The sequence below is a fragment of the Podarcis filfolensis genome (genome assembly GCF_964270895.1).
Source record: "Podarcis filfolensis genome assembly, chromosome: 15".
Taxonomy (NCBI): Eukaryota; Metazoa; Chordata; class Lepidosauria; order Squamata; family Lacertidae; genus Podarcis; species Podarcis filfolensis.
The window spans coordinates 12,148,188-12,176,150 of record NC_139618.1 but is presented as its reverse complement, the minus strand read 5'-3'; the positions used below and the strand labels follow the sequence as shown (position 1 = coordinate 12,176,150).

At 44.7% G+C, this 27,963-nt stretch overlaps 1 protein-coding gene and 1 long non-coding RNA gene across 16 annotated transcripts in view; one reads left to right on the top strand and one right to left on the bottom strand.

Moving 5' to 3' along the window:
- Positions 1-27,963, bottom strand: part of LOC310750251 — a 345,492-nt gene that overhangs the window by 269,179 nt on the left and 48,350 nt on the right. The window lies entirely within an intron of this gene.
- CUX1 (cut like homeobox 1) overlaps positions 1-27,963 on the top strand; it is a 256,957-nt gene that overhangs the window by 186,485 nt on the left and 42,509 nt on the right. For 8 of the 15 annotated variants that reach the window (XM_083587395.1, XM_083587392.1, XM_083587401.1 and 5 more), the window contains 2 exons: positions 22,175-22,477; positions 25,355-25,417. The exons of 1 other annotated variant lie outside the window; for it this stretch is intronic. In XM_083587395.1, the coding sequence (XP_083443521.1) occupies positions 22,175-22,477; positions 25,355-25,417 (366 nt within the window). The remainder of the gene's footprint in view (positions 1-22,174; positions 22,478-25,354; positions 25,418-27,963) is intronic. 6 more of the 15 variants (XM_083587393.1, XM_083587391.1, XM_083587400.1 and 3 more) reach the window with 1 other exon arrangement.

The following is a 27,963-nucleotide window of genomic DNA, read 5'->3' as shown; positions in this document are numbered from 1 at the left end:
TGCGGTTGGCACGGGCCACCCTGGGTGTCACCACGGGGGGGGGGGTGACAAAATGCCAGAAGGCACTCACCATAGGGCCTGCAGCACACCCGAGCCACACGTCTCTCCTGGGAGTGACGCAGTGGCTTGAGTGCCTGCAGACTCCGCGCTGCCCCAAACGGTCCACCCACTGCCTCCCCCCAGCTGCAGACTCCTCAGAGGCCCCACGAAGCATCCTGCCTTGGCACGCCCCGCCCCATGGGCGGCTGGCCCCGCCCCTGGGCTCAGGGCATGCACGCTGCCCCAGGCGCCCAATTGGCTTGCTCCGCTGCTGCCTGTGACACCCCAGTGTCAACCACCATGTTTTATTAGGAGACTGTGCACTTGTGAATTCTGTTTTAAGGCAACTTCACGGTACAGACTCTTCCCTGGAGTGGATCCACAGAAAGGTGTGCTAGAAGTGACTGGCTAGTCAGTTTGAACAGTGCTGCGTTGTAAGAGAGTTTTTGTACAGCTCATTCACAAGGCATCTTTTCCCATATACTGGTTCTAACTTTATAAAGACTTGAAGACACAAGCAGGGAAGCAGAACTGAACTCAGTGTGCTCATCTTCATGGCATGTGTATCACCTTGGGTCTGCCCGTCTCCATTCTAAAATGGAACTCTTAATTTGCTGATACAGTCCAGGGTAATCCTGGGGGACTTTCAGATTTCTCGTTTTATTTGTCTTTCTTTTTGAGTCCCATTCATCATTCCAGGCTTCATGCTGCTCAGGGAATTGTGGTTGTTATGGAATGCAGTAAGAGGTGGGGGTTTTTCTAAAGTGAAAATCCTGAGATAATTTGTATTGTGACATGCACAAATCCATTTTGGTGAAACGTCTGGCAGTGATACTTCTTTCTAACATCACAGAGAGGTGTGGTAGGCAAAAGAGCCGCTGGCTACCAGTGGCTGGGCTGTTCAAACCCTGGAAAGGGGAAAGGCAGGGTAAAAAGATGTAGGAACATGAGAAAGCTTGGAACCTTGTTGGACTCCAATTCCATCAGCCCCAGCCAGCGTGGTCAGGGATGATGGGAGTTGTAATCCACAGGTTTCCCTGCCTCTGCAGTATGCCAAGGAAGATGTGGAGATTAGGGAAGTATGTTGGGGCTTAGAAGAGGGAGTGATACAGCAGGAAGGGGCAGCAGAATCAAGAGGGGAAGGGAAGCTGGGTGAAGCTCTGGGCAGAGAGAAGAAGAGGCACATGGCCAGGAGCTCAAAAGATGAAAAACCTCATAATTGATTTGAAGTAACAGGTCAAATTATCGACTGCAAGCCTGTAGCTGCTTATATGGCACTTTAAAGCCGCAAATCTTATAAAGAGACACTCTTCTTCCAAAGAAAAAATTTCCTTGGGAAACTCTGGTTCTGCATCTGCAAAATGTGAATTGTGGCATCCTATTCTCACCGCCATGCTCTTTGGGGAACAAATGAAGCTGATTAAAACAAAACAAAAAACCCGTTGCATGTGAAAAGTGCAATCTGGAGGATAATTTGAATTGGCATTTGCTCTAAGGCTCCTTAGAAAGGAAGTAAATGTTGAAGCAGAGTTCCTACTTGAAGGCAGCATTTTGGAGAGGGTTTTGTGCAACTTGAGTTAAATGAATTATATGTGTGAGGACATTGAACTAGGTTCCACTTACAGTTTTCCATTAATAATTGGGCTGCCTTGAAACCTAACCTGGCAATTCTAAGATGGGAATATAAGTTCTGGGGACTGGTATAAGGGGTCTGCAAGATTAAATTTTATACCATTCTGTGAGGGGACAGGTTGATTTTGTTACCCATCCCAAAGCATTGGGATTGGGTGGAGCATAGATCTGTGGCTGTTTCTAATGATTTATTGCAAAGGTGGGCAGACTTCTCCCTTGTAGGATCTACTTGGTTTTTACTAGAACCCCGAGATCTACCAACCAGAGCCGGACATAAAAGACATCTAGTTAGAGAGCCTCTGAACACATTTAGAACCTTAGGTGTTGTTTTACAGTAGCAGAACTCAACTGAGTTCACAGTCCTTTTGCACAGAAGTCTGCTTCTTTTTAGCTTTCTTCATTTCAGCAATGTACCTGAGGTGGAAAAAAGTAAAGGGAGGGTGGTGTTGTTGCTGTTGTTAAACAATTGGGAGTCAGAAACTCTTGCCAATCTGCTGCCAATGACCCAGAGAATTTCCTGTTGGTCCTAATCTACCTTCTGCATGCCCCTGTCTTATAGGCACAGTACTCAGAAATCTAGTTGCTTTGCTTCCCACCCTCTTTACCTTGGGCCTGTCCTTAAAGGTTCTTTCATCTGTTGTCTTTCAGTGCTTAATAGTTTTTGGATGGTCAGCATATAGGGTGGCCCAAAAGTAGGAATACTTTTAATTAATAAATAAAAGGATTGTTTTTCTTTACTGATACTGTGAATGATGAGACCTTGAGTCAAGAACAAAGAAAGTGGATTCCAAAGCAGTATGCCTACTTTTGGGCTACCCTGCTAATGGTCTTTACTGCTAATTATCTTTACTTAGAGAACGTATACTGCTGCCTTCCTCTCCCACCCCTTAGAGGAGCTGATACGATGGTCAGGTAAATAATAAAGCACACCAGTGCAAGTAGATAAATAGGTACCACAGCAGCGGGACAGTAAACAGCATTTCCGTGCGCTCTGGTTTCTGTCACAGTGTCCCGTTGTGCCAGAAGCGGTTTAGTCATGCTGGCAACATGACCTGGAAAAGCTGTCTGCGGACAAACGCCAGCTCCCTCAGCCTGAAAGCAAGATGAGCACCACAGCCCCATAGTCGCCTTAGACTGGACTTAACCATCCTGGGGTCCTTTACCTTTACCTATGCTAACATCTAAAACTGTAAGTCTAAAAGGCCTGGGGAAATGAAAAGGTCTTCCTCTGGTGCAAAAAAAAATCCAAATCATTACCAGCCAAGTCTCCCTAGAGGAAGTATTCCAGCGTCAAGGCGCGCTAAATTAACTACAGTGGTACCTCAGCTTAAGTACTTAATTCGTTCCAGAGGTCTGTTCTTAATCTGAAACTGTTCTTAACCTGAAGCACCACTTTAGCTAATGGGGCCTCCTGCTGCTGCTGCGCCGCCAGAGCACGATTTCTGTTCTCATCCTGAAGCAAACTTCTTAACCTGAAGCACTATTTCTGGATTAGCAGAGTCTGTAACCTGAAGCGTATGTAACCTGAAGCGTATGTAACCTGAGGTACCACTGTACTAAGTTCCTTTTCCACCCACAGCTCCCTTGCCTTCCTCTGCATCTTCTGCCCCTCACCTTCTCCTCCTTCAGCCTCTCTGGGATCTTTCCTATCAGCTCTTTCAAGCTAATGACTTTGGGGTTTCTAAAGAGTACAGAGCTTTGCCATGCAGGAGGTTTTGACATCTGCCCTCTGCTTGCTGGAAGAGCTGCTAGTTTACCATCACACAGCAAGAGGGTCACAGTTGGGGGGACAGCACCAGGCGCTCTGCACTTCCTTGGCAGCTGGTGGAAGCAGCCGGGAATGGCTCCTGACAGCCAGGTGGCATTTCCCGTTGGGTGCCGCTGCAACTGGCAGGGGGTCGCCTTAGCACTGGGCCGCCTGAGGGAGCCTGCCTTCCTGAAGGAGCTGGAGAGGAAATGGCATTGAGGGTGTGTGAGGTGAAGGGTGCATGTTTGAGCATGAACTCCGGCACTTCCTTGGATGGGGTCCCAGAGCGAAGCATAAACAAACCTAGGTTTAGATCCCTGAAACAAAGAAATTTTTTTCCTTTCTAGGAAAGTGAGTGCCTTGCATCTCTTAGTGGTTTTTTCAGAACGGAACCTTTAAAATAAAATTTACAAATAGCCTGGATCAAACCATTGGTCTGTCTAACCCATGCAATCTACTGTGGCTCGTCTTTCAGGCATGCAATCTGAGCTATTTTTCCTGGGGATTGGCTATGAGTTCTTCTGCTTGCAAAGCATGTGCTGTGAGTCCTCCTCGGGTAGTGACTGTTCCTTGGACCTCCTAGAACCTGAGATCCTTTAGCTGGAGAAGTCAGGGGTGGAATTTGGAAGCTTTTGCATGCAGATCAGTTAGTCTAATACGAAGCACTCGGTCGCTTGGTCCATCTAGCCCAGCTTTGCCCCTGGATTGGCAGGGACTCTTCATAATCTCAGGCTGAGGCCTGGCCCAGCCTGCTGCCTGGCATCCTTGAAAACAGCCTTTCCCCACCTCATTCCCTCCAGATGTTTTGAGCTACAACTCCCATCATACCAGCCAGCAAAGCCTGGGATTGAACCCAGAGATCTTCTTTGCGAACAACAATATATTTAAAACCACTTCAGAGCTTTTGTAAGGGCTCACGGGATTTCTTGCTTCTCCATACAAAGCAGTTCCATCCATATAGCAGCTCTGCAAAAAAGAAGGGTCTGTCTCCTTGACACACTTGTACTCTGCAAGGAATGCTCAGTCACATGGTCTGAAGTGGTGCAGTGAAGATGCAGGTTAAGAATGACATTCTGACACACCAAAATTCCATCATTCCTCAGAATAACAAATTATTTCCATTACTAGAATTTTGTCACGTAGTCTTGCACTGAGAGCAGGTAGCAGACATCATCTCTCCTTTCCCTCTGTCCCCCTCCATATCTTCTCATACTTTCCATTTATTTATTTATTTTTTACTTTTGTTGCATTTTTGATTATTTTCTCCCCTCCTTTTCCCCGCCCCCAACTTCCCATTTAGGAACTCAGATCCTAAAATAGTGCCAATTTCAACTGGCAGATGTTTTGTGTGCCCTTTTGCAAAAGGGACTGAAATTAGCCTGTCAGTTGGTACCTAAATAAAGCAGCTTGAAACTGCCTTTTGTCCAAAAACTTCACAATTGCTACCCTCAGAGGTTGCAGTGTTTTGTTTTATCTGATGCGGGGGGGGGGGGGCAGGCAGAAAGAACATATTATGCAAGCAATAGCCTGGAAGCGTAGGCAGTAGAAGGGATGGCTGCAAATAAACATCCCAGGCACTATCCAACAGCAGCTAGCCCTATCAGGACCTTTGAATCTAGCTGTGATCTAGTCCCAGTGAAAGAAGATTGGTTTATGAAGATGACAGAACATTCTGAGTTGGGTAGATTAACTGTGAGAATTAAAGAACAGAATGAAGAAAAAAATCTCAAAAAATGGAAATATTTTGTGGATTACTTGGGGAAAAAACCCTATGGTTATGTTAAAACATATGCTGTATTTGAAGTATAGCAGCGGATGAAAATTGCAGTTTAATAATTTATAATCAGTGTTTATAATGGGTAAAATATAAGTAATATAGCAGCTTTATAAGGTAAGAAAAGAACACTATGGGAAGTCAACGGATCTGAGAGATTTATTCTATGTAAAATTTGAAAAGTTAATTTAAAAAATGTTATAAAAAAAGAATCTAGCTGTGATCTAGACATTGAGTAGGAGGTTGCAAGGGCCAGGTCAGGGTCAGGCTCAGAGCTAATTGCTGAAGATAGGAAGGCCATTGCACCCGAGGCTGTTAGACAGGAGCCCCCAGACAAACATCCCAGAACCTGTAGGGCCAAAGCCTTTCCTGAGTTTGAAGAACCAGATTCCTCCCAACACATATCACCAGTCCAGTAACACAAGGGAGTGTGTCAGGAGGGAGCCTATGGAACGGTGCCCATATTCAGGTCAGAGAGTTGACCCTTTCAGGCTCCAATGTTCTCCTCAGGGGGGTTAGGCTTGGAGGAGGCAGTCTGGAGACGGAGGCTGAAAAGGCCCCAGTCATATCCCAACCTTTGTCAAGGCAAGTTGCTCACTTAGAGCTGTCCATGTTCACGCAACCTGTTTCCAAACCTTGCTGCAGTCTCCATGGTATGCAGCATCGGACCAAAACATGACAAGTGCTCTCTTGCATAAGCCCCTTCCGTTTCAGTGAGGCTTGCGCAGGACAAAATCTTGTTTGACTGGGCCCCAACCGCTGGGAAGGAGCCAGTATTACAATGCCTTAATATAAATCTTGCAGTGCAGTGATGTCTGGAATACTGTGCACAGTCCCAGTCAGTTCTACTCAAAAATGGCACCGCAGAGCAGGAAAACATGCCAGGAGGTGGGCCAGTCAGGTGGTTGGAGCTTTCTCTCTACCAGCAAAGGCTAAATCATTTGAGGTTTCTCCGTTCAGGAAAAAGACAACTAAGTGGGGCACAGTCATGGGTTATAGATACAATGTGGAGAAAGTGGATAGAGATTCCCCCCCCCCCATACAATAACTTGAAATTCATTGGTCATGAGGATTCAGAAATGACATGTCGTCGCAAAACGGTTTTCTCCCTCCACGATACTGGAACCAACAAAGATGGAAGGCCTTCTTCACACCGTGCACAGAATTTGCCGCCATAAGATTTAGCAATGGCTGCCAACTTGAATGGCTTTAAAAAGGGATTTGGTGCATTCAGGATGGTCTGCCCATCCAATGGTGCCTGTGTGCTGCTCTCTCCAGGATCAGAGGCAGCATGGGGGACAGAAACAGCAGGAGAAGCCTATAGTCTTCATGTCCAGCTTACGGGTTTCCCAGAAGCATCTTGGTTGGCCACTGTGAGAAACAGGGTGCTGGGCTATAGACGTGAGTTTTCATCTGATCAGCCTGGGTCTGCTCTTACATTCTTAATATGTGATTAATTTATGGAATTTAGTGCTACAAGATGTGATGGTGGTTGCCAGCTTGCCGTAGGAGGAGACGTTTTGTCAATTGCTGTTAGCGCGGTGGCCAACTGGGGCCTCCATATTCAGAGGCAGCATGGTGCTGAATGTCAGTTGCCTTCATGCCGTGCTTCCAGCTGACCACCATAAGTAGCAGCCTTTAAGCTCTGCTGGGGAGCTCGCTGGAGGCATCTCTTTGGTCACTGTGGAAAATAAGAAGCTGGACTACAGTACCTTCGTCCTCATCACTTTAATGTTCTTTATGGTTGACGTTTTCCTTTTCTTTCATGTTTATAATTAGACACAATTAAACACATGTAAGGCTGCGACAGACAGGGACTGCTTGTTTGTTTTTCGGCTTTGTGCAGCACGTACAAAAACGTAGGCGCTTTATAAATAACAGGAGGAGCAGCAACTCCTGAAGAAGTTCTCCTACGTAAGCCTCCTGTTTGTTTCAGCGAGGTTTGCCCAGGCCAGGAGAACTTCCCAGTGATCTTCTCTCTATATTTTTATCTTCTGTTCCGGCAGAATTGATTTCCTGCCACCTCTTCAACCTATGATTATTTAAAATGAGAAAAGTAACTTGAAAATGCACTAATTGCAATGGGGAGGGAAGGGAGCAGAAGAGAAGGGGAAACACTGAGCAAGGGGAGAGGGAGGGGGGGGGAGAGAGAGAGAGAGAGAGAGAGAGAGAGAGAGAGAGATTTAGGCCCAGGGCTGGGTTAGCAATGGGACTCCCCAGGGGCAACAGAAAGATGTTATAATCAATTACCACATCATAACACTGATGTATGATAATTACTGAGTCTTCCTCCTGAGAGAGTACAGCATTTGGCTGGGATGCGGCTCGTTCATGGTCCACTGCCTGATTAATATGCAAATAATAGGCTGATTGCATGATGAATGCGGAAAATGAGTTGGCTGATAGCGCATCCACCGAAGCGGGAAGATGATAAATTACTTTTTACTGACTGTCCTACATTTAAGTACCCTCTCTCAACAATTTTTTTTAATCACAAATTAAGGAAAGCAGGATGGCGCAAATGTGAGGATGTGTAAAATAATGTACCTTAATAGCTTTTATTATAACTTCGGGGTGGTTTGCAGGAGCATTGTTCGCTCTTGGAAGCAGGGAGGCAAATATTCGCAGAGTGAAAAAGGACCAGCCTAGTTGGCGGCAGTCAGGGGCTTGTGGTAAAGAATAATCTCCCAAAATAGAGGGAGGGGGTCTGAATGGGGCTGGGACTCCTTGTCCACAGATGTCCTCTAGTCCTCAGCATATCTAGTTGAAGGATTTTGGGTTCCTGAGCTGGGGAAGACCCCTGCTTGTGCCTGAGACCTTGGAAAGCTCCTGCCAGCTAGAGAAGACCCCACTTGGCTAGATAGATTTGTAGTGTGACCATGTAGAAGACAACAGTGGCCTTTGCTGGAGGAAAGTGGTCCATTCCTCTGAAGTACCATGGTCAAGTTCCAGGTGCCACATTGTAAAAAGTATCTAGGCAAATTGCTGTGGGTTGGGTGGATGGCAGTGAAAAGGGCCAGTGGTAAGGAAAATTGGTTCTGTAGGGAAAGGTTGAAGGAACCAGGTGTGTTATTTAGCATGGAGAAGGTTTTGTGGGGGGTTCCTAAAATACCCAAAGAGCAAAGACTTGGCTCTCTGTGCAGCTACCTCAGAGAGCAGGACTTCAATGTAATAGACTGAAGTTACAGGAGGGTATACTTTGATTGAGCATTGGAAGAAACTTTCTGACAGTAAGGAAGTTCAGGAATGGAACCAATAACCAAGAGGTGTGGTGGGCGCTCTCTTTCTCAAGGCCTTCAAGCGGAAGCTGGAAAGCCGTCTGCTGGGGGATGCTGTGGTTCTGGATTTCCTGCACTGAACAAAGGGTTGGACTTGATGGCCAAAATACCCTTCCAACTCTGATGCCTCAGTTCACCCATCGACCTGCCTAAAGAGCCTCAGCTCTGTTTTAGTATAGGGTGTGACGAGATCTGTGCATGGGTATGCTGTGATAATTACTTGTACAACGGGAAGGAATAATGTTAGAACTCAGAATCACCCAATTAAACTGATGGGCATTTGAAAGTATCTTTATCTACTCCATGGAGTGCAGTGTACATGGATAAACTTAATATAGAAAAGGGGAAAAACTTACATAATAATATTATTAATAAAAAAGTAATCCAGAGTACTAGTTCAAGTCTTACTGCATTTCATGGGACCACAGCAGCTTGACTTGAGAGAGAAAGTGGAGTCCTCTCAGTTTGCTAGATGGTTCATTGTGCCAAGGCGCATGACAAAGACCTCTGAGTTTAGATTACGTAAAAAGAGGATTAGACAAAATCATGGAGGAGGATTGATCTAACTTCTGTGTCACAAACAGTGTGCATCTGGAAACAGACAAGATGAGAACTACCTTCGTGCTCTGATTGAGGGCTTTCCAAAGGCATCAAGTTGGCCTCTATAAAAAAAATTGGATGCTATACTAGATTTCCTTTCCGTTTATTCAACAGGGCTGTTCTTACATCCTTAGGGAAAGTATCTCTCGGAAAGGATAAAAAGCAGTGGGTTTACGTTACCACAGAGCAGAATTAGGGTATCAAATGCAAATCATTGACTCTTTGTTTCATTACACACTATTATGGAATCTGTTGCTCATTCATTCCATTTTTATTTTGCCCCCCCCCCCTTATCCTTTGGGTTTGGGTAAGGTCAATAATAAAACAGAACACCTTTGTGGAAGAATGCCCATATTGTGAAAACCATTAGGGAAGGGAGGCATAGCTGCCAGTGCTTGGCCACAGTTGTGTTTTATAGCACCTTGCGTTAAGTGACACCTAAAACATAGAGCAGCAAAAGATGTACCCAAACAAATATACCTTAGCGTAGCACATGGGGAAGTTATTGCTTGTGCTGGCCTCTGCACTTGGGTGAGTAGATTTGGGGATGGTCTGCCTGTGAATCCCGGCTTAACAAGGGAAGGCAATATCCCTGACTGGATGTTGCTATTGTGTCTAGCAGTCTGTCTCATCCTGATGACATCAAGAGTGCCATCACTGGCCCCTTTGAGCAGCTTGTGTCCCTCTTGTTCAGTTTTCAAGCTCAGTTGTGGGGGGCTATGGATGTTCTTCAGTGAAAAGATCAATAGTGGCAGAGAAACTACATTGAACAACACTTTGCCCTCGACTCCTGATCTCCCCCAACATTCTTTATTCACACAGGGTGGCAGTGGGCCTAACCTGTGGCATGAGTGTGTGACTTAAAGTGTGTCCCCAAAATCCATGGCAGCCATGCAGGGGTCCCTTGACAGCGCAGCCTATATGGAAAAGGTTTTCTCAAGAGAAACTTGGAAAACCATTGCTGTGGCAATCCTCTGATTTCTCCCCCAAAAGGTAAAGAGAGACCCTGAACTGCCCTTGGTAGACGTTCCACAGCCATGTGTTTCCGATTTCTTTTTGAAGCCATGGCTGGAGCAGGGCACCCTTCCCAGCAGAAATTCACAGCAGCTGCCTGCCCTCTCTGGTTGGTCCTTTCCCGCCCCCCGGTATTAATTTATACATAACTTTGGGATTTGACTAGTTTGGCATGAACCTGAAGCCCAGGCCCTGGACTTAATGAGAAGTGGTACATCAGACCCAACCGCCAGGAAAATAATGTCTGGGTTTTGCTGGAATGTCACGGCATGGCCTGTCATTTTGCTTCAGCGGCTTGTCCTTCCAACTGCGCAGTCCGCCTTATGGCACGCCAGCAGTAAAAATGTCACTCCCGATAATTACTTTTTGGTGGAAATGCTTGCTGACTTCCTACCTTCAAGCTGTTTTTTACACAGTGGGGAGATAATAAGAAATGACTTTATCCTGACTGCTCAAATGAACACTAAATGGAATTTGGGTTATTATTACTGGAGATCGAGGGCCGTGCACTGGAATTTAAATAGTGGATCAGATCAATGGTAGACATATCTTGGCAAATCATAGTGAATCTGCTTTTCAGTCCACTCCAGTTTCCGATTGAACCTGGCCTTTGTCTGCTTGCTATCTGGAGAGTGTAGTATTTATTTCTCATTTTCTTCCTTAGTAATTCCCCCCAGTTGTATGCATATGGGTGGATTTTGTCTTTGCTGTTGTTTTCTGTCTTTCTTTCTTGGTCTCTTGTGCATGGGGCCTGCACTTGTTCCTACATGGTTATATACATGGGTTTAATAACATTGTCTCTGGCTGGCAGGCAAGGATGAGTTTTTAGACTCCTTCTGCTGCTTCTTGAGGAAAAGCTGCCCCATACCAGAGTGAGACAGGCATTGCAGGTGGCCATGCCAGACCCTGAACTCAAAGGGGTGCCTTCCCCAGTTTAGGGACCCTTAAGGTTGTGGCGCTGTGGTCTAAACCACAGAGCCTAGGTCTTACCAATCAGAAGGTTGGTGGTTTGAATCCCCACAACAAGGTGAATTCCCGTTGCTCGGTCCCAGCTACTGCCAGCCTAGCAGTTCGAAAGCGCGTCAAAGTGCAAGTAGATAAATAGGGACCGCTCTGGCGGGAAGGTAAACCAGCTCCCTTGGCCAGTAAAGCAAGATGAGCGCCGCAACCCCAGTGTCGGCCACGACTGGACCTAATGGTCAGGGGTCCCTTTACTTTTAAGGTTAAGGCACCTGATCTGCATGTGGGATCCTGAGGTGCAGCAGGTCCATTGACCAGACAAAGGTAGACAGCCAAGCTCTAAATGCTTATGCCAGGCCTAGCCAATCCATTGGCCTCGTGCTACCTGCCAATCCTCAGGAGCTGATGGCACAGACCTCTGCTCTCTTCTGAGGCCTGGTCACACACCATCCACAGTAGTTCCCTTTTTAAGTACAGTGGTACCTCTAGTTATGAACTTAATTCATTCTGGAGGTCCGTTCTTAACCCGAAACTGTTCTTAACTAGAGGCGTGCTTTCGCTAATGGCGCCTCTTGCTGCCGCTGCGCCACCAGAACACGGCTTCCATTCTCACCTGGGGCAAAGTTCTCAACTCAAGGTAACTCTTCCAGGTTGGCGGAGTTTGTAACCTGAAGCATTTGTAAGCTGAGGTGTTTGTAACTCGAGGTACCACCGTATTGGTTGGTTTAGAGCTGAAATGGAGAACCAGTGGCCCTCCAGGTATGGCTATTGGAACTCTGACTTCCTCCATTGTTTTTCATGCAGCCTCATTCTAAGGAATGCTCTACTGTGGTGCTAGTCTGCTTGGAAGTCTGCTTCCTCACTACTTCTAAACACAAACCTGCTTGGAACCCCTGTTTATCGCAGGCAGGAAAAATATCGCTTTAAGCTATGTTGCCTTCTTGCTAAAGGCTCAGATCAGGGAAGCTGCATTTGCACAAAGGAGCCCTCCATCGGACCTTCTCTGCTGCTGCTCTTTTTCAGACACCCCCCCCCCCGAATTTGCCTCTTTGTCCTGTCAGAGAGCTGAGTGATACAGGTGCTGAGCAAATGTATCATGTAAAGCCTCTGTCATGCTTGCGCACTGCGGAATCAATCCTCCACACACTGTTGAAAATAGCTTCTATTTGTTCACAAATATCATAGGATTTTCAGTGTCACTTCTCAAATTTTTGAACCTGGTGGTGTTGGATTTTTGAGGAAAGATGTGTGTTTCTGTGATTTGAGAAGCAGCGAGAGAATGAATGTGTCCACATGTGTTCCACTTCCTTTTTATCTTGTGCATTGTTCTACGTTCCCCACATGGTGGGAAATCCAGGGTCACTTTTTATAGGACCAGTTCCTTTCGGAAGAAAGGCTCCTGGAAACTCCTGCTTTCCTTGCAGTGTTTTGTGTACAATATATTGGCTGGTCCCTTATCACAGGGATGCATAGTAAATGTGCAGACAGTACTAGCCATTGGAATTTCAACAGTCTTCCAAATCCAAAGCAGTTTCTGAGCCCTGTGAAATCCAAACTGCTAACAAAAATCTGAATGACTTCCATTAGGCCAGCTAAACTGGTTTTAGCCTACTACTTGCAGGTGGGTGCGACTTCCAGGTACATTCCAGGAGAGGAATCCAAAATGATCTCTTAGATCATTTTACGGTCATTTGTTTTAACCAGAGGTGAAACCAACCCCTGTTATGAAATTCAATAAAAGTTGCTTGAGAAATAGCTGTGAAAGGGATTCCTCAATTTACACCAAGGACATTCTATAAGCAAAGAAAGTTTTGTCTTTCTAGCTTGTCTAGAAAGTGGCCTTGTTAATAAGATCTCTTCTTTAATACAGTGATTGGCTAAATTTGCTGCGTAGCCCCCTGAGCCATCGTCTGACATCATAGAACATAGAATGCTGCCTACTGAGCCCCAGTCATTGAATGTTGAGATAGCTCACTCAGTTGAGCATGAGATTCTTAATCCCAGGGTTGTGGGTTCAAGCCCCACGTTGGGCAAAAGATTCCTGCATTGCAAGGAGTTGGACTAGATGGCCCACATAGTCCCTTCCAACTCTACGGTTGAAGCTCCTGGCATAATTTTGGATAGAATGGGGAAAGGTTGGGATGTGCTTAGCAGAAAAGAAATTCAGCTGGGAACAGAGAACAAAGAAGCTTATACAGACTCCTTGGGAAGGAGAGCTTGCTTCAGCCGACTTGGGAGGCTATGTATCCATGAATCAGGGAGTCAAGATGTAGAAAAACATCTCACAGAACCCAGTAAACAGGTGCACTCCTATGAGACAGAGGACAGAGTTGCAGTGGGGACAGAATTCATAGAGTGCATCAAATTAGCCAGTCAAATCTTTGATTCACGGGTTTGTGTGTACATGTTGGGATTTGTCATTTTGTCTGATTTACAGTTTGTCATTTCGTGTACCACCTTCTTTGTTACAACCTTTGACCTAAACAAATAAATACTGATTGATCATGCTGCAAAGCAGCTTTATTTATGAGCCTGCTAAGAGGGCAGGCTGGCTGGTTCAGGTTTGCCCCTTCAGAGCAACAGATTTCCCTTTAGCAGTCAAACCCAAAGAAAGCCCGGCAGAGTGGAGTTCAGCAAGCAGCTCCACAAAAGTCAAGTTCAGACAGGATCGTTTTGAAAAGGGTAGGCCATTTGTGGATTGCAGATTGGGGGAGACGGATTTCAACTTTTGGAGAGCAAAATCATTCAACTCACTTTTTTTAAAGGGGTGGGGGGGGAAAGGGCAGTTAAGGACTGGAAGGTCTGCAGCATAATTCCATGCAGGCTGAGGCATTATGGGAGATGAATGGCCACCGCAGACACCAAACACTCCCACAAAGACCTCCTGCCCCCACAGTGAGTGTGTTTAAAAGGTGCAAAGCACAGAGAGACTTTGCTGCCCTAGCTACCCATAAATCCACACCCTAAAAAATGAGGCAAAGCATTTCACTACCCCAAATAGCACCTCCTCCCAACACAGGCAAAAATAGTTACATTTGCCACCACATAATTGATTGTGGTCACTCTTGATGGGGCTGTCTATTTATCTTTTTTATGCCCATATATATGTATATGCATATACATATCCATATATTTATGCCCCATCAAGAGGCCAAGGCAGGAATTCAAGGCAGTTAGACTACCTGCAGGACCTTAGAGAGCTCCCAGGGTCCTTCAGAGACAGCTGTTGTCTCTACAAGCGCCTTGATAGGATGGAAAGCATATGTACGTTGACTAGACTGGTCATGTAGAAAGCCCCTACCTCTTCTCAGAGGAGCTGACTGGTTGTTAAAGGGCCCTAAACTTACACTGCACCTTTTGGCTCCTGCAGGACAAGGGAGATGGGGTACCATGGGGAAATCCTCTGAATCAAGAGGAAACAACAATTTGAATATTTTTTTTCTGGTAGGTATTTGGCCTGCTTGGAATGTCTGGCCATCTTACTTTTGGTGCTTTTTATCTGCTGCTCTGGGCTGTTTTTAACATGTATTTTGGGGGTTGGGCTTTTTATTTTATTTTATTTAAAACCATTGTTTTAATTATTCAAATGAGCCATCTTGGACTCATATTATAAATGGAAAGGAAGGTTGAGCAACCCTTAACTGCTAGATAGCACCGTCCCTAGTGAGGAGTCTGACCATCTTTGAACAGCTTGGGGGGTTTTGGGGGGGGGGCAAAATAATACTTCTAATCCTTTCTCTTACACCCTTCTCCCTTAATTTCCCTTGTCTACTGTCCAGAACACATAGTGACCCCTACGAATACAGGCTGTAGAAATCACATACTGAATATATGATTTTTTTTTCTTGCGGTCAGGTGGAGAGACCTCATATCCCTTTGTGTGTTTCCGATTCATGAAAAACACAAAGCAAATGCAAGTGATATAACATTTCACCAGTAATCAAATGGTCAAGCTGACAGCAGATTTGGGTGTAGGCAGGTTGGGAAAAGTAGCTGTTAAGTGCAATATACTTTCATTTAGTCCTGACTTGACTTTCTCCTCCTCCCCAAATTATTCTCCATCATTTCTCCTTTTATTTCCATCCAACACCAGTATTATTTCTGTGTGGGGTTTGCATTGTGTGGTCCGAGATTTGCATGGAAAATTCACAGCTGCTGTAGTTTGCGATTTCTTTAAGCTGGCACCAGGGACAAAATTAGAGAGTGGGGGCTTGAACCAGCACCATGCAGTTTTATTAACCAGGCAGCCGTCATTTTGACCTTGCTGTGGGTTAAAGGACACAGATCTGAGGAGAAATCTGTTTATCATGTACGGAATTCATGCCATCCCTGACAGTGTACAGTGAACAAGATGGATGATCTGCCAAATTGGTCCCTCGCATGGGTGAATCAGGGCAAATTTACACTGCCATTCGTTCACTGCTTCAAATACAAAAATAACATTTGTTGGGCTTTGGATGCAGCTGCACAGCGACCTGAGGCTAGGCACAGAAAAGAAATTAGATCTCTAGCATTCTTATTGCCTTAAACATTACATATGGACTGCGGTGGCTTAAAGGAAAAGAGGGGTTTCTCCTTTGCATCTTTCATAAGCTGTTTTAAAAAAGAAGAAGTAAGAAATCCAATTACTTGAGTTGAAAAGGACCTTTATGGGAATGCCAAGACACCTTTTTCTAAATACAATTTGATACTTTTAAAAAAAGCGATTCAGTAATTTTTATTAAATAGCTTTGATTTATTACAGTGCTACTCACTTTATCTAACTCAGTGTCATAATGTTTGGAAAGGGCTTTGCACCTCCTAGGAACAAGATGATCAGGGAAGGTTGCCCTGAAGAAAGTACACGGGGATACCTTGGCAGACAGATCTTAGGCAGAAAGAGTTTAACTTCACAAGCATGAGCTTCTTCCGTAAGGAGGCCAGGAACAAACTTCTACCACCCTGTGTCCTTTTTTATTTTTGTTTTTATCTATCATCAAAAGCTTTGGTGTGCCTGTCTGTAAAATATACAAGGTAGTATATTAGTTGCACACATCCCATTCTCTAAGGATCATTTCACACATTGGCATGGACACGTGTATTCTTTGGGAGAGTGACACGTGAAACCACTGCAAGGGCCACAGTATGTCATCAGTTCTAAATATACTAATTTCGTGAATTGTCCCTGCCGCTGAGGTTGCATGCAAATGAGCAAGCCAAACAAGCAACAAGCCAAACACGCAACAAGCCAAACCCTACGAACGGGGGGAGTGGAAGGTGCCACTCACAGGTCAGTGGCTCCAAAGTGGACACACGTGGTTCCATTTTGGGGTCACATACCCACAGAACTTGCAAAAGGAACATGGAACTTGTACTTTTCCTTTCTAACGCCAGCATTTAGGTAAAGGAAAAGGGACCCCTGACCATTAGATTCAGTCGTGGCCGACTCTGGGGTTGCGGTGTTCATCTCTTTACTGGCCGAGGGAGCCGGCGTACAGCTTCTGGGTCATGTGGCCAGCATGACTGAGCCGCTTCTGGTGAACCAGAGCAGTGCACGGAAACGCCGTTTACCTTCCCGCCGGAGCGGTACCTATTTATCTACTTGCACTTTGATGTGCTTTCGAACTGCTAGGTTGGCAGGAGCAGGGACCGAGCAACGGGAGCTCACCCCGTTGCGGGGATTCGAACCGCTGACCTTCTGATCAGCAAGCCCTAGGCTCTGTGGTTTAACCCACAGCGCCACCCGCGTCCCTATAACTCCAGCATTTAGTGCGAAGCAAACAACGTCAGGGCATAGTTACCAGTGCTGCAGTTGGCGTGTGTACCAATTTCCTGATGTGTGCGTCCGGAGCTTCTCTGACATTCTTGTTTCTTTTCCCCAAAGCAAATAGTACTACTCATGTTGGAAAAAGAAGGAAGCTAAGTGTAGTATTGGAAGAAGTTCTTATTTGAGCAAATATTTGGCTGAGGACAAGCAGAGGCTATGTTAGACATTTGTTTTGGAGTTTTGTATATTTTGTTACTTGCCCAGAACATGCAGCTGGGAATAAGCAGGCGTAGTAATACCTCTGCCTAGAGATCTCATTCATTTCTATCCAGAGGACGGACAAAGCAAAAGGAAACATGAGAGTTAGGAGGGAGGCCACAGTCCTGCTTCGCATCTTGTTCCTCACTTTAAAATATCTCTTAAGAGGACCCCAAACATCATTCGGAATGGAGTTTTGCTGGTTTTCAGGATTGTTACTAAAAGTAGTCAGGCCAATGGTTGCAAAGGGAGTGGGCAGGCCCTTATATCTCCTTGTCCAATGAAGACTCAGCCAGAACTGGACTTGGAATAATTTGTGTCCTTTTCCTAACACACCCCTTCTCTCTCCGGTGCCAGCTTAGTGGATCCTAAACCATTTTAAGCACCCTGGCAAGACAGAGCATAGCAGCTGTCACAATCAACAATTTTGAGGGAAACTAAATATAAAAGCTCAGCACCTTTGCCAAAAAACAGGTGCTCAACAACTTTTCTGTCTGGATTTTTGAAATACAGTATAGAAAGGAGGTGCCGTACATTCTAAAATAGAAATTCGGTTTCTGTGAATTCTGAAGCAAGCTCACCTAATCCACACCTCCCACAACTGTGTGTACTAGAGAATAACTGCCCTTAGAGTCTCACACGTCTTCAGATTTCACGATACAGTTCTCTTCTCAAAACATGATCAAAATGTCTTTCTAAAATGCATAATTCACGGTGTATTTTTTAAAAAAGAATGTGCATTAAGATAATATGAATCTCGGTACTGGTTTTTAAAAATATATATATATGCTGAAATGGAACTGAACAGATGCAAAAATGAGCATTTTGTGAAACCGGCACAGATTAGAAATAATTATCTCCTCTGCCCCTACTCCAACAGCCCACGTCTTCTTGTACCTATCCCAGATACAATATTCTCTATCTCCTATCCCTATTTTGTCTTTTCAGAAGATGTTGGAAGTGCTTTTTAAACTTCTGCTAGCACACACAAAAGTAGCATTCATTTGATAGCTCTAAGTGCGGGGAGGGGCATGAATGCAGGCCGACTCTATATCAAGGAAGTCGGACGTTGATGGAACATTTTTGTGAATTTGTGATGTATTGTTCTATTGTTGTTTTTGTAAGAGATGCATTGTGCTTCTTTTGTTTCTTTTGCTTTTCTTTTTTTCTTTTTTCAAGCTTCTGTTGTGTGTCTAAGTGTTGATTTTAAACCCATAAAGATTAATGAATAAATGATCACAAAATGTCTGTGGGCAGCTTCCCTTCTGCCACCAGTACGTTCAGCCAGACGCATAGTGAAGTTTAAATGCTTAAAGAAAAACAAAAAACAGTAGTGGTCCGTTTAAAAAAAATGTAAATGGAGTTTGCAGTAATTTGGAATGAAGTGAAGCATTGATCATTTTGCTCTGAGAATAGGGTGGTTACAGGGACACACCACTTCTGTCCATGAAATATTGGAGAATGTGCAGCGTGCAGATTTATTAGGAGTACACTTCTGGAAGAGTACAGTTCTTGTGAAGCTCTTCACAAGAATGAGACAGACAGTATGTCCTGGCAGCTCTGTGTTCTTGAAAGAAATGTTAATACCCACTGGTTTTTTGTTTGCCATACAGGGACAAAAACAAAACCCAAGACAAAACCAAGACTGTTTGTCTGTACTACTTAATGAGACATTCCTTTGGCAATTACTTTCCCAACTCCTACGCCACTTTTCTTGCTACGCTGTCAGAAGTTAATATATCGACACCTCTTTTTGTTTATTGACGAGAGATCGTTCATTAAGAAGCAACGTAGAGTTTCATTTTAGCCCTGACCTTGATCTAAGGTCAAAAACTGGGCAGCAATAATAACAGAAATAAGAATAAAAATATAGAGTCATACCAGCGGATGGGGGCGGCGGAGCTGGGGACAGAAGCAAAGAATTCTGGGAGTTATTTCATCTTAGTTTTGGTAATACAGCACATGTGAGCAACCTGCAGGCTGTATGCAGCACTTAGGGGACTTCCATGGGTGTCTGACCCCTCCCTGCCCCAACACCAAATTTCTTTGATTTCCTGCACTGAGGAAAAGCACTGTTCTGATGAAGAGGGAGGGAGACACGGAGAGAGAGTTATTTCCATATTCCTTCCTCCCCATATATATTGCTCTCACCAAGCACCCCTCCTCCCAGCACTGCTGATGGTGGCAAATAAATTATTAGCATTGTGGCAGCAGAGCCACAAATGGAGGTGTGCAGGATAACTACCGTATTTTTCTCTCTATAAGACACACCAGACCACAAGACGCACCTAGTTTTTGGAGGAGGAAAACAAGAAAAAAAATATTCTGAATCTCAGAAGCCAGAACAGCAAGAGGGATCGCTGTGCAGTGAAAGCAGCAATCCCTCTTGCTGTTCTGGCTTCTGGGATAGCTGTGCAGCCTGCATTCGCTCCATAAGACGCACACACATTTCCCCTTACTTTTTAGGAGGGAAAAAGTGAGTCTTATAGAGCAAAAAATACGGTAATTTTGCAACCTACAACTCCGTCTTTTCTGTATTATTTTTTATTCATCTTTCACATTTCTGTACTTCTGTTCCTGCCAAAGGAGCCCTGGGCAATAAACACTAAAGTGGCAAAACAAGCCAATTAAAAATAAGAACCTGTTTAAAAGCAAATCTAAAACATTTTAAAAACATACATAACATGTTTAAAACAATCACAGATCCTTGCAGCTAACAATTTCAAGGTTGCCAGGAACGGTATATTTCGGCTATCAATGTCTGGGTAAGCAGGAATGTGTTCAAGTTCCTGCTCAAAGTTAATAGTAATAAAGGTTTATATTTGCCCCACCAACCCCTCCTGGTCATCCACAGCTTCCTCATATAGATCTGAGCAGAGAGGAGCATAATTAGTATCTTTGAGCCTCAGAAATAAAAGGCAAAACCATGTACAGAGTGCACCTTGCTTACCAGTGACGAACCTCTATTATTACTGAATAAGCTGGTTCCACAATACAACAGTAACTTATTTTAAGCCAGCTACATGGTGCATAGGATCGCTGCTGCTGCCAGGGCAGAAATAAATCCCATTAAACAAAACAGGCAGTTCCTTTACCAACAGGTTCAGATAATAATATTCCTTCAAGCATCACAGTATCGAGGGTACAATCCACTTCTTTACTTAGTATGCCCACATAAAAATGTGCAACAGCTATCACTGTACTTATCATATGTCAAATCAAATCAAGTCATAAGTAGCACATGCGCGCGCACACATACACCCCCCTCCAGTTTTCAGAAAATGCAGGGCATCATAGAGGAAATGCAGAGAAATGCATGGTTTGTCTAAGAGCAAGGGCTCCCAGACGAAGAGCAGCATCAGCACTAAGCAGGCAAAATTGGGGCAAGCAACCAAGGGGGAGAGTTGCCAGGTCATATTAAACCATAATTAGCAACACACACACACATGCAGCCCTGCTTCCCCCTCCCCTATCCAGAACAACCTTTCTCTTTTTAAGTTACGCTGGCCGGCCAGCCATTTTCTCCAGCCCAGCCCCCTGTTCCTCTTGAGCTGGTCATGTAAGCAGGCAAGGCCACCAGAGGCCCATCAATTTCAGCCTGATGATTGCAAGGGGTTGGGGGGGGGGATAAGCTGGAGGGTTTTTTAAAAGGCTACTTTAATGTACTGCTGGTAGCAGCAGCAATCAGATCCCTGAAAAAGATAGAAATGGAGGGAATGATGCACAGGGAGCTTTTAAAAACCAGCTTGTGTTGCTTCTTGAGTCCTGTTCATTCCCCTTCGCTGCTGCTCTGACAAGGAAGCCATCACCTGCAGAGGTGGGAAGAGGTTTTTTAAAAATAAAGTAAAAATCTCCTTCCTTTGTGTGTTGCTTCTCGAGTCGCTTGCTCCTTAGTTATAGCAAGCAGTAAGTTCTGTTGGCATGAAGAAGGTTGGGAGAAGCAGAAAAATCTCAAAACCTGCTTCTTTCCAGGCACTTCACAAGGTGGCAGCACCCGCATGATCTCTCTTTGCTTTAAAGTAAAAAGCCCACCCTCCCTTCTCCCCACCCACCCTGGTCTCCTTCACACCCGTAGGGGCATTCTCCTTCCTAAGACAGGGGTTTTCAACCTTTTTGGGGTCATAGACCCCTCTGAGAATCTGATGAAAGCCATGGAGCCCCCTCCTCAGAAAAATGCACATAAATACATGCACACTAAGGGCAGATGATTTTCCGCCCTAGCCAGCTGAAGGCTCCCTCCCATTCCTTCCATTTGCAAAGCCCAGCTGAACAGCAAAAAATAAAAGGTGCCATTTCTGGCTCAGTTCTGGCTAGTTTCATCACCAAAACAAAAAACCCTCCTCTTTAACTAAGGCTAACTTGGGAACTTGGGAAATGGCAGAAATGCCAGAGACGAACTGAATATATACACTTGAGAAGGAGTAACGGAAATGTGGCATTGTTTTGGGGTTCCCCTGCATCCTTACATCAACTTTATGAAGACCGAAATGCCACGTTCTTACACTGGTGCAAGCTTTTCGTTTGCATTGTTGGTTGTGTTTAGAATTTTGTAGAAAATGAAAGGCTGAATGTTCCACTCTTCCGACCCAGGTGTTAGTGTTCAGATAATACGGAAGCTAATAAGGGTTCTAGCAATATGGAGCGCCAGGCTCCTGGTATATTATGTAGGACTGCTGACTTACATGGTGGGGAAATGCTTTGCATGCAAAAGGTCCCAGGTTCAGTCTCTGCTGGTAACTTTGGAAAGCTGCTGCAAGGCAGAGTTGGGGGCTGAGTCCGTGGTTTGCCTTAGAATAAGATAGGCTTTGCATGTTAATTGCTACGTGTGTCTTTTTATAGCATTGAAATGTAGGTTTGCTTACTTTTTGCATTGATGTACATGCAAGGATGGCTTCTCCAAATTGGTATTTAAATCATGGCGCCGTAGACTGTGGGGTTGCCGGTTGCATGCAAGCAAACCTAGGAATTTCTGAAAGTGGGAAATGGAGGGGTTAAGGGTGAACTTGGAGAACATGAGGTTGTTGACTCTTCTTACAAGCAATAAGAAGTCTGGAAGGAAGACCTCGATGAAGTAGTCTTTTGCCTAAGCCAGGTTTTCCCTATTTGTTTCCCCTGCTGATTTGCAGAAAGCACCCCAAAGACATCTGCCAGCTGCAGTCCTGCTCCCGAGTCCCCCATGAGCTCCAGCGAATCTGTGAAGAGCCTGACGGAACTGGTCCAGCAGCCGTGTCCTGCCATAGAGACAAGTAAGGAGGGCAAGCTGCAGGAGTCGAGTGAGGCGTCCGCTTCAGAGTCCCAGTCCACAACGCCATTGCCCCTCTCTGGCCATTCATCACTCAGCATTCAAGAACTGGTCGCTATGTCACCGGAACTGGATACCTACGGCATCACAAAGCGGGTCAAAGAGGTGCTGACAGACAACAACCTGGGTAAATATCTTTTTACTGCTTCTGATTGTTCTAAGAGAACAGTTCTTTTTTTAAAAAAAATCTTTGTTTTTCATAAATAATGTTGGAAACAGGAACCTTTTTAAAGCCAGCTTAGGTAACTGGGTCAGGAGCAAATCAGTTGGAAACTATTCCATGAACTAGATGAAGTTAATACGGTTCCTGCAAAATTTCCTTGCTACTTTATGACATTATCCAAATGCCACATATCTCAGCATTCTTTATATGATGAGTGGCTTTGTTGCTGTGGACACTAATTCCAAGATCTGGGAAAAGCAAATCAAAAGCACCCAAGTATACAGAATCATTCTTTAAAATTTAAAAATAAAAAATGCTTCAGATCGTTGCTCTTCAGTGGCTTGTGTGACCAAACTGAGTCATGCTCCAGCTTACTATGAGTTGCTCCACTAGCACCATTGCCACTTCTTGTCCTTTTTTAAAAAAAAAAGAGAAAGTAGGAGCAGGCAAAAAGTTTGGCAAACACAGTAAACATTTAAAATGGGCCCATTGCTGTAGTCAGTGAAAAGTGAGTTCCAGGTCTGAAAGGGCTGAACTGACCAGATAGCTATTTTAGTTGTTGGAAGAAGGGAATTTCCTGGAGGTGGAAATCAAGAAGGTATGTATTACCACCCATATGGCAAAGAACTCCATGTGAGGTGATGACATGTGAGCACGGAGCATGTTGCGTTCTATGTTGCTTCTAGCAAGGCCTCTCTTAGATATCCATAGATTAGGTGGCGGTGTTTGGAGTGCATTATCAGAGGTAGTTCCTATTGTGGCACAGTAAAAGAGGGTTTATTCATTGCTTGTGGTTCAGGGCAGATTTCCAGGAAGGATGTGGTTGGTGTCCTTCTCACAGATATCTTTCCTTTTAGTTGTGGCTACATCTCAACCACTACATTAAATGGCATGATTGTGCTTTCCCTGGCGCAGGATCCCATCATACTTAGATGACTGAATTTAGAGGGTTAGCCAGGATCACATAGGTACTGACCACTCCAGCTGGATTGTGTGCCTGTGATGCTAGCATGGCAGTACCCACCTGATCCTAGCAATCCCAGCTGATTCCGTGATCCGCACATTGCTGGAACGGCATGAGATCAAGCTGTTGTGCAGAAACAGGAAGCAACTAGCATGGATTCCTAACACTTTAGATCAGCCGTTCCCCACTGGTGGGTGGACGTAACCCACCCAGGGGTTCTGTGCACCATTCACATAATAAAAACTACCATAAAGCTATCAAAAGTAGGGGGTCCATGACTTGGTTTGAAAAACAGGAGGTCCTCAGTACTTAGCTAATTGGGAACCACTGCTCTCGATTTCCCCAACCCAGAGGGGAGACCCGCTCTACAGTTAGTTGGGTTGCAGGCTGGCAGCCGTCGCCATCACAGTTCACACTGCTTTGCGGGATAAGGCGAAAGAGCCAATACTCCATGACAACCATTCCTTACAATGAGATCTCATATTTGTAGGCATCCCTCTGTACTGGTTATGTCACGGTGAAGGGGGAAAACTGGTAACTTTGTAAAATTAAGATGTCAGGGAATTTTATTCATGTAGAGTGGGGCAGAGGCAGATTGTCTTTGATCAGTTTCTTATTACTCCCAAGACTGGGGGAGTACAGAAACTAATTTGATATTAATAGCTATGGATATGCTGAAAAAATACATTTTTCTAAAACTGCAGAAATTGTGTATAATGTTTATCTACCCATCTTTACACAACCAAGCTGTATTGGTTACAGAAATTCTGATAACGTAGCACAGTTGCTCTGATGGTACCAAAACCAGATGTAAATTGGGTCCATTGAAGTACATGTCATCAGAAAATGTGCAGTTGTTGATGTAGAAATGCGGCTACCCTTTAGGTATCCTTTCTCTCTCTTAGATAATATGACCCTTTCAGAAGCTTAGTTTCTACTGTTTCCAAATGGCAGCCTTCCGTAATGCTGGCTTCCCAGTTCTTAGCCAATTGCAGAATAACTTGATTGCCATCTTAGATTAAAATGTGCTATCTACTCAATGCTATTAAAAATTGTGGGACTGAACTCCAGTCATGCCAGGACCTGTAGCTTAAACTGCTCAAATTTAAGATGATGGGTTTCCCATTCTGTTGGGGTGAAGTCACATCCTGCCAGTCTGAAAGGGTGATGCAGACGAGGGCCTGTAGGGTTTTGGATGCATTGTCGTTGCATGCTATATATGCAGGGACGCTGGTTTACTGTAAGTCATTCTGCAACCAGAAAAGCCAAAAGCAGCAGGTTTACTATGAGCAGAATCAATTGTGCAGGTAGAAACAATTGACTGTGGGTGCACAGATTATGGATGCAAACTCAGCAAAATCTAAGGTGGGTCCTTAGCAATTTAAGGCACTGCCGCCTGCTCTAGAAGATGTACTCCAAATTGCAAACTAGTACAGCGACAAAGTCCGTAAAGGGGAAGGAGGTGCTTGGGTACTCTGGGTGAATTGGTGGGCTGCAGTTAGGATCAGGGAGCTGTAAAATCATCCCTTCCCCCCTTCCACCCACCCAGACCCCTTCTAGTTTCAGGAACTTTAACAGATTAATACATTTTTTTCAGTTTTTTCCCCCCTATCCTTGAGAGCTAGAAGCTTGCTCACTTTTAAAAATAATATAAAAATTAAACCGGGGCTTCTCCAGAGTAGGTTGGCTCCTCTGGATTCTACACCGGAAGCCAAATTCTCAGCGTGTTTCAGAGTGTGCAGAAAACCAGGGTCCCTGATTCTGTGTCCTCTTGTGCTGCAGGAGGAACATTTTTAAAAGTGCTTTTATTAACTATTGTTCTGATGTCACTTTACATAAATCTTTTTCCCCCCTCCATGATTTTTGTTTTTCTACAGCGTGGCTGACAAGCCTAAAACGCAGCAGAAGAGGCAAGAAATGTACCCCAAACCTTGCATTAGGTGTGGAACAATATTTCAATGTTTCCTTTTTGCCCTCTGTTTGCCTAAATCTCTAGATTAGCTAAGGGCGGAAGCACCTCTGTTTTGGGGCCCCTGGTTGTCTGTATCTGTCTCAGCCAAGGTCGCTAGCGGCTCTCCTTTGTTTTCTTTTTCTAGTTTAAGACCACTGTGATCACCTGGCTTAGTAAGCAAGGCTGTGATTAGGAGGAGGTGGGGTGGGGGGAAAACTGGCTTCTGCTAATCCTGCGGCAGACACATGCCCTCTAGATCCAACCCATTCTGTCTACATTTCTAAAACTCCACACAAACACTCGCACCTTAACAACACTGTGGAAATTATATGCAACGATAAAAAAGATCAAACCACATAATTGTACAGTTGAACAGAACAGCACATCACAGTATATCATAGCAGTAGCAAGGCAGAATCCGAGTTTCCAAATTTTTAAAACGTTTCCTGAAAGACAGCACGGAGGAGGCTGCATGGCAGGGGTGGCTAACCTGCAGCCCTCCCAGTTGTCAGGCTGGCTGAGCTGATGGGAGTTTGTAGGCCAGCAGCATCTGAAAGGCTACAGGTTTAGCCAACTCCTCTTGGAAGGGAATTCCAGGGCATCAGGGCTTTTAGAGCCAAGCGGTATATCAATGTTGTGAAATAAAATAAAAATTACTTTTCATGGAATCAGAGTATTGTAAAGTTGGAAGGAAGCCCCAGGGTCACCTGCTCCAACCCCCTGCAATGCAGAAATATCAATTAAGCATCCATGACGGGTGGCCTCTGCTTAAAAACTTCCTAGGAAGGAGAGTCCACAACTTCCAGAGGGAGTCCGTTCCACTTTTAAAGGTTGTTGTGTTTTTTTTTTAAGTTGCTGTACACTGCCCTGATGTTCTGTGAGATGGCAGCAAATAAATACACTTATTTATTTTAAAAATATTAAGTATTAGGAGAGCCTTTTCCTGGTGAAGTTAGCTTCCCCGTAAGTTGGATTTTGGAGCAGGCTCTCATTGGAAGACCTTAAGTACAAGGCTGACAGGGACAGAGTGTCAGCTTCATAGTCACAGGAAGCCAAGAGCCCAGGAGCAGGATCTCACCAGTGAGCTTTGTACAAAAAAAGGCAATCCCTGAGCCCACTTAGAGGGTTTTATACAATCGAGTAGTATGTACATTTTGATAAAGTAAAATAAGATACCAGTAGACCTGGGAATGACACTTAGGCCAAACATGTATTAATTTTTAAACTAAAATTGCAATATGGGATCCACTGTTTACCATATGTGGTACTAGTCAAGCAGCAATGTGGCTAAGTGATCTTAGACAGGCAGAAGACCTCTGCTCTAGACCAGACCATTTAAGTCAGGGGTGGGGAGCTCTCCAGATATGGTTGAACTCAAACTCCCAACAGCCCCGACCAGGGGCTTACAGGAATTGTATTCCAGCGACATCTGGAGAGTCCCAAGTTCCCCACCCATGGTTTTGAGCTCTTTTCTGGGCACAGAATCACGTTGTATTGTACCTGGAAGCTAACCGGATGCCAGCAATGACATAGTTAGCAGGTACTGTGTGAATCTGCACAAGCAGGATTTCCTGTATTTAAGTAAGGTGTCCTTTCAGATGTCTCACAGGCATGATTTATAATTAGTTATGTTTATGTTAACATGCTCCTGTTGCTGAGGTCTGCTCCATAAAAGCATAAAACCATGAATAGATAGATAGATAGATAGATAGATAGATAGATAGATAGATAGATAGTCAGATAGTCAGACAGACAGACAGACAGATAGAGTACAGCAAGGGTGTAAGAGCAAAAATATGTAGAAAGCAACAACAACAAAAGATACACTGAGTGAAAACAGCAGTATCTTTTTAGAAGTACCTGTGGGGTGCAGAGCTTATTTGAAGGGACACAGCAGGGATGGGGAACCTGAGTAGCCTTCCAGAAATGGTTGGCCTCTGTTGTCAGGGATGGATGGGAGTTGTACTCCTGCAACTTCTGGAGGGCAACATCCTCCCCACTCCTGGGATAGAGGGAGGAATAGAAAAAAAATATTTGGAAGGAGCAGCAAACTCCTGGTCAGCTGCAGTATGGTGGCAGGATTCACAGCGCCTCCAGAGCCATTATCTGCAATGTAGGAGAGCCCTACTTTTAGATTCTTACAGTAGTAGTCCTGTCTTAACTTCAGTCAGTCAACTGCTTGGCAAGGGACGGGGGGCAGACAGCGCAGAGCAGGTGTCGTGTGGTCATTCTTGCCTTGTATCGTTAAGCAGCCACAAGGTCACATTCTGATTAACCACTGGATAGGGGCTGAGTTTGCTCTGTTTCCTGGGTTGAGTTACCAAACTCTGCATCGAGAAAAGCCAAGCGATCGGCCTGTCTAAATTACACAAATTGAACACATTTTGCCCAATTTCACTTAAATTTTGTGTAATTTATTCTGCACTATTCTCACTTAGCTACTCATTGAAAGGGGCACTCCAGCCACAAAGTTATTATATCCACCAAGTCAGCTTCTGAGTTTTCAGCAGGTTTTGCCCACACACTTTTAACTAT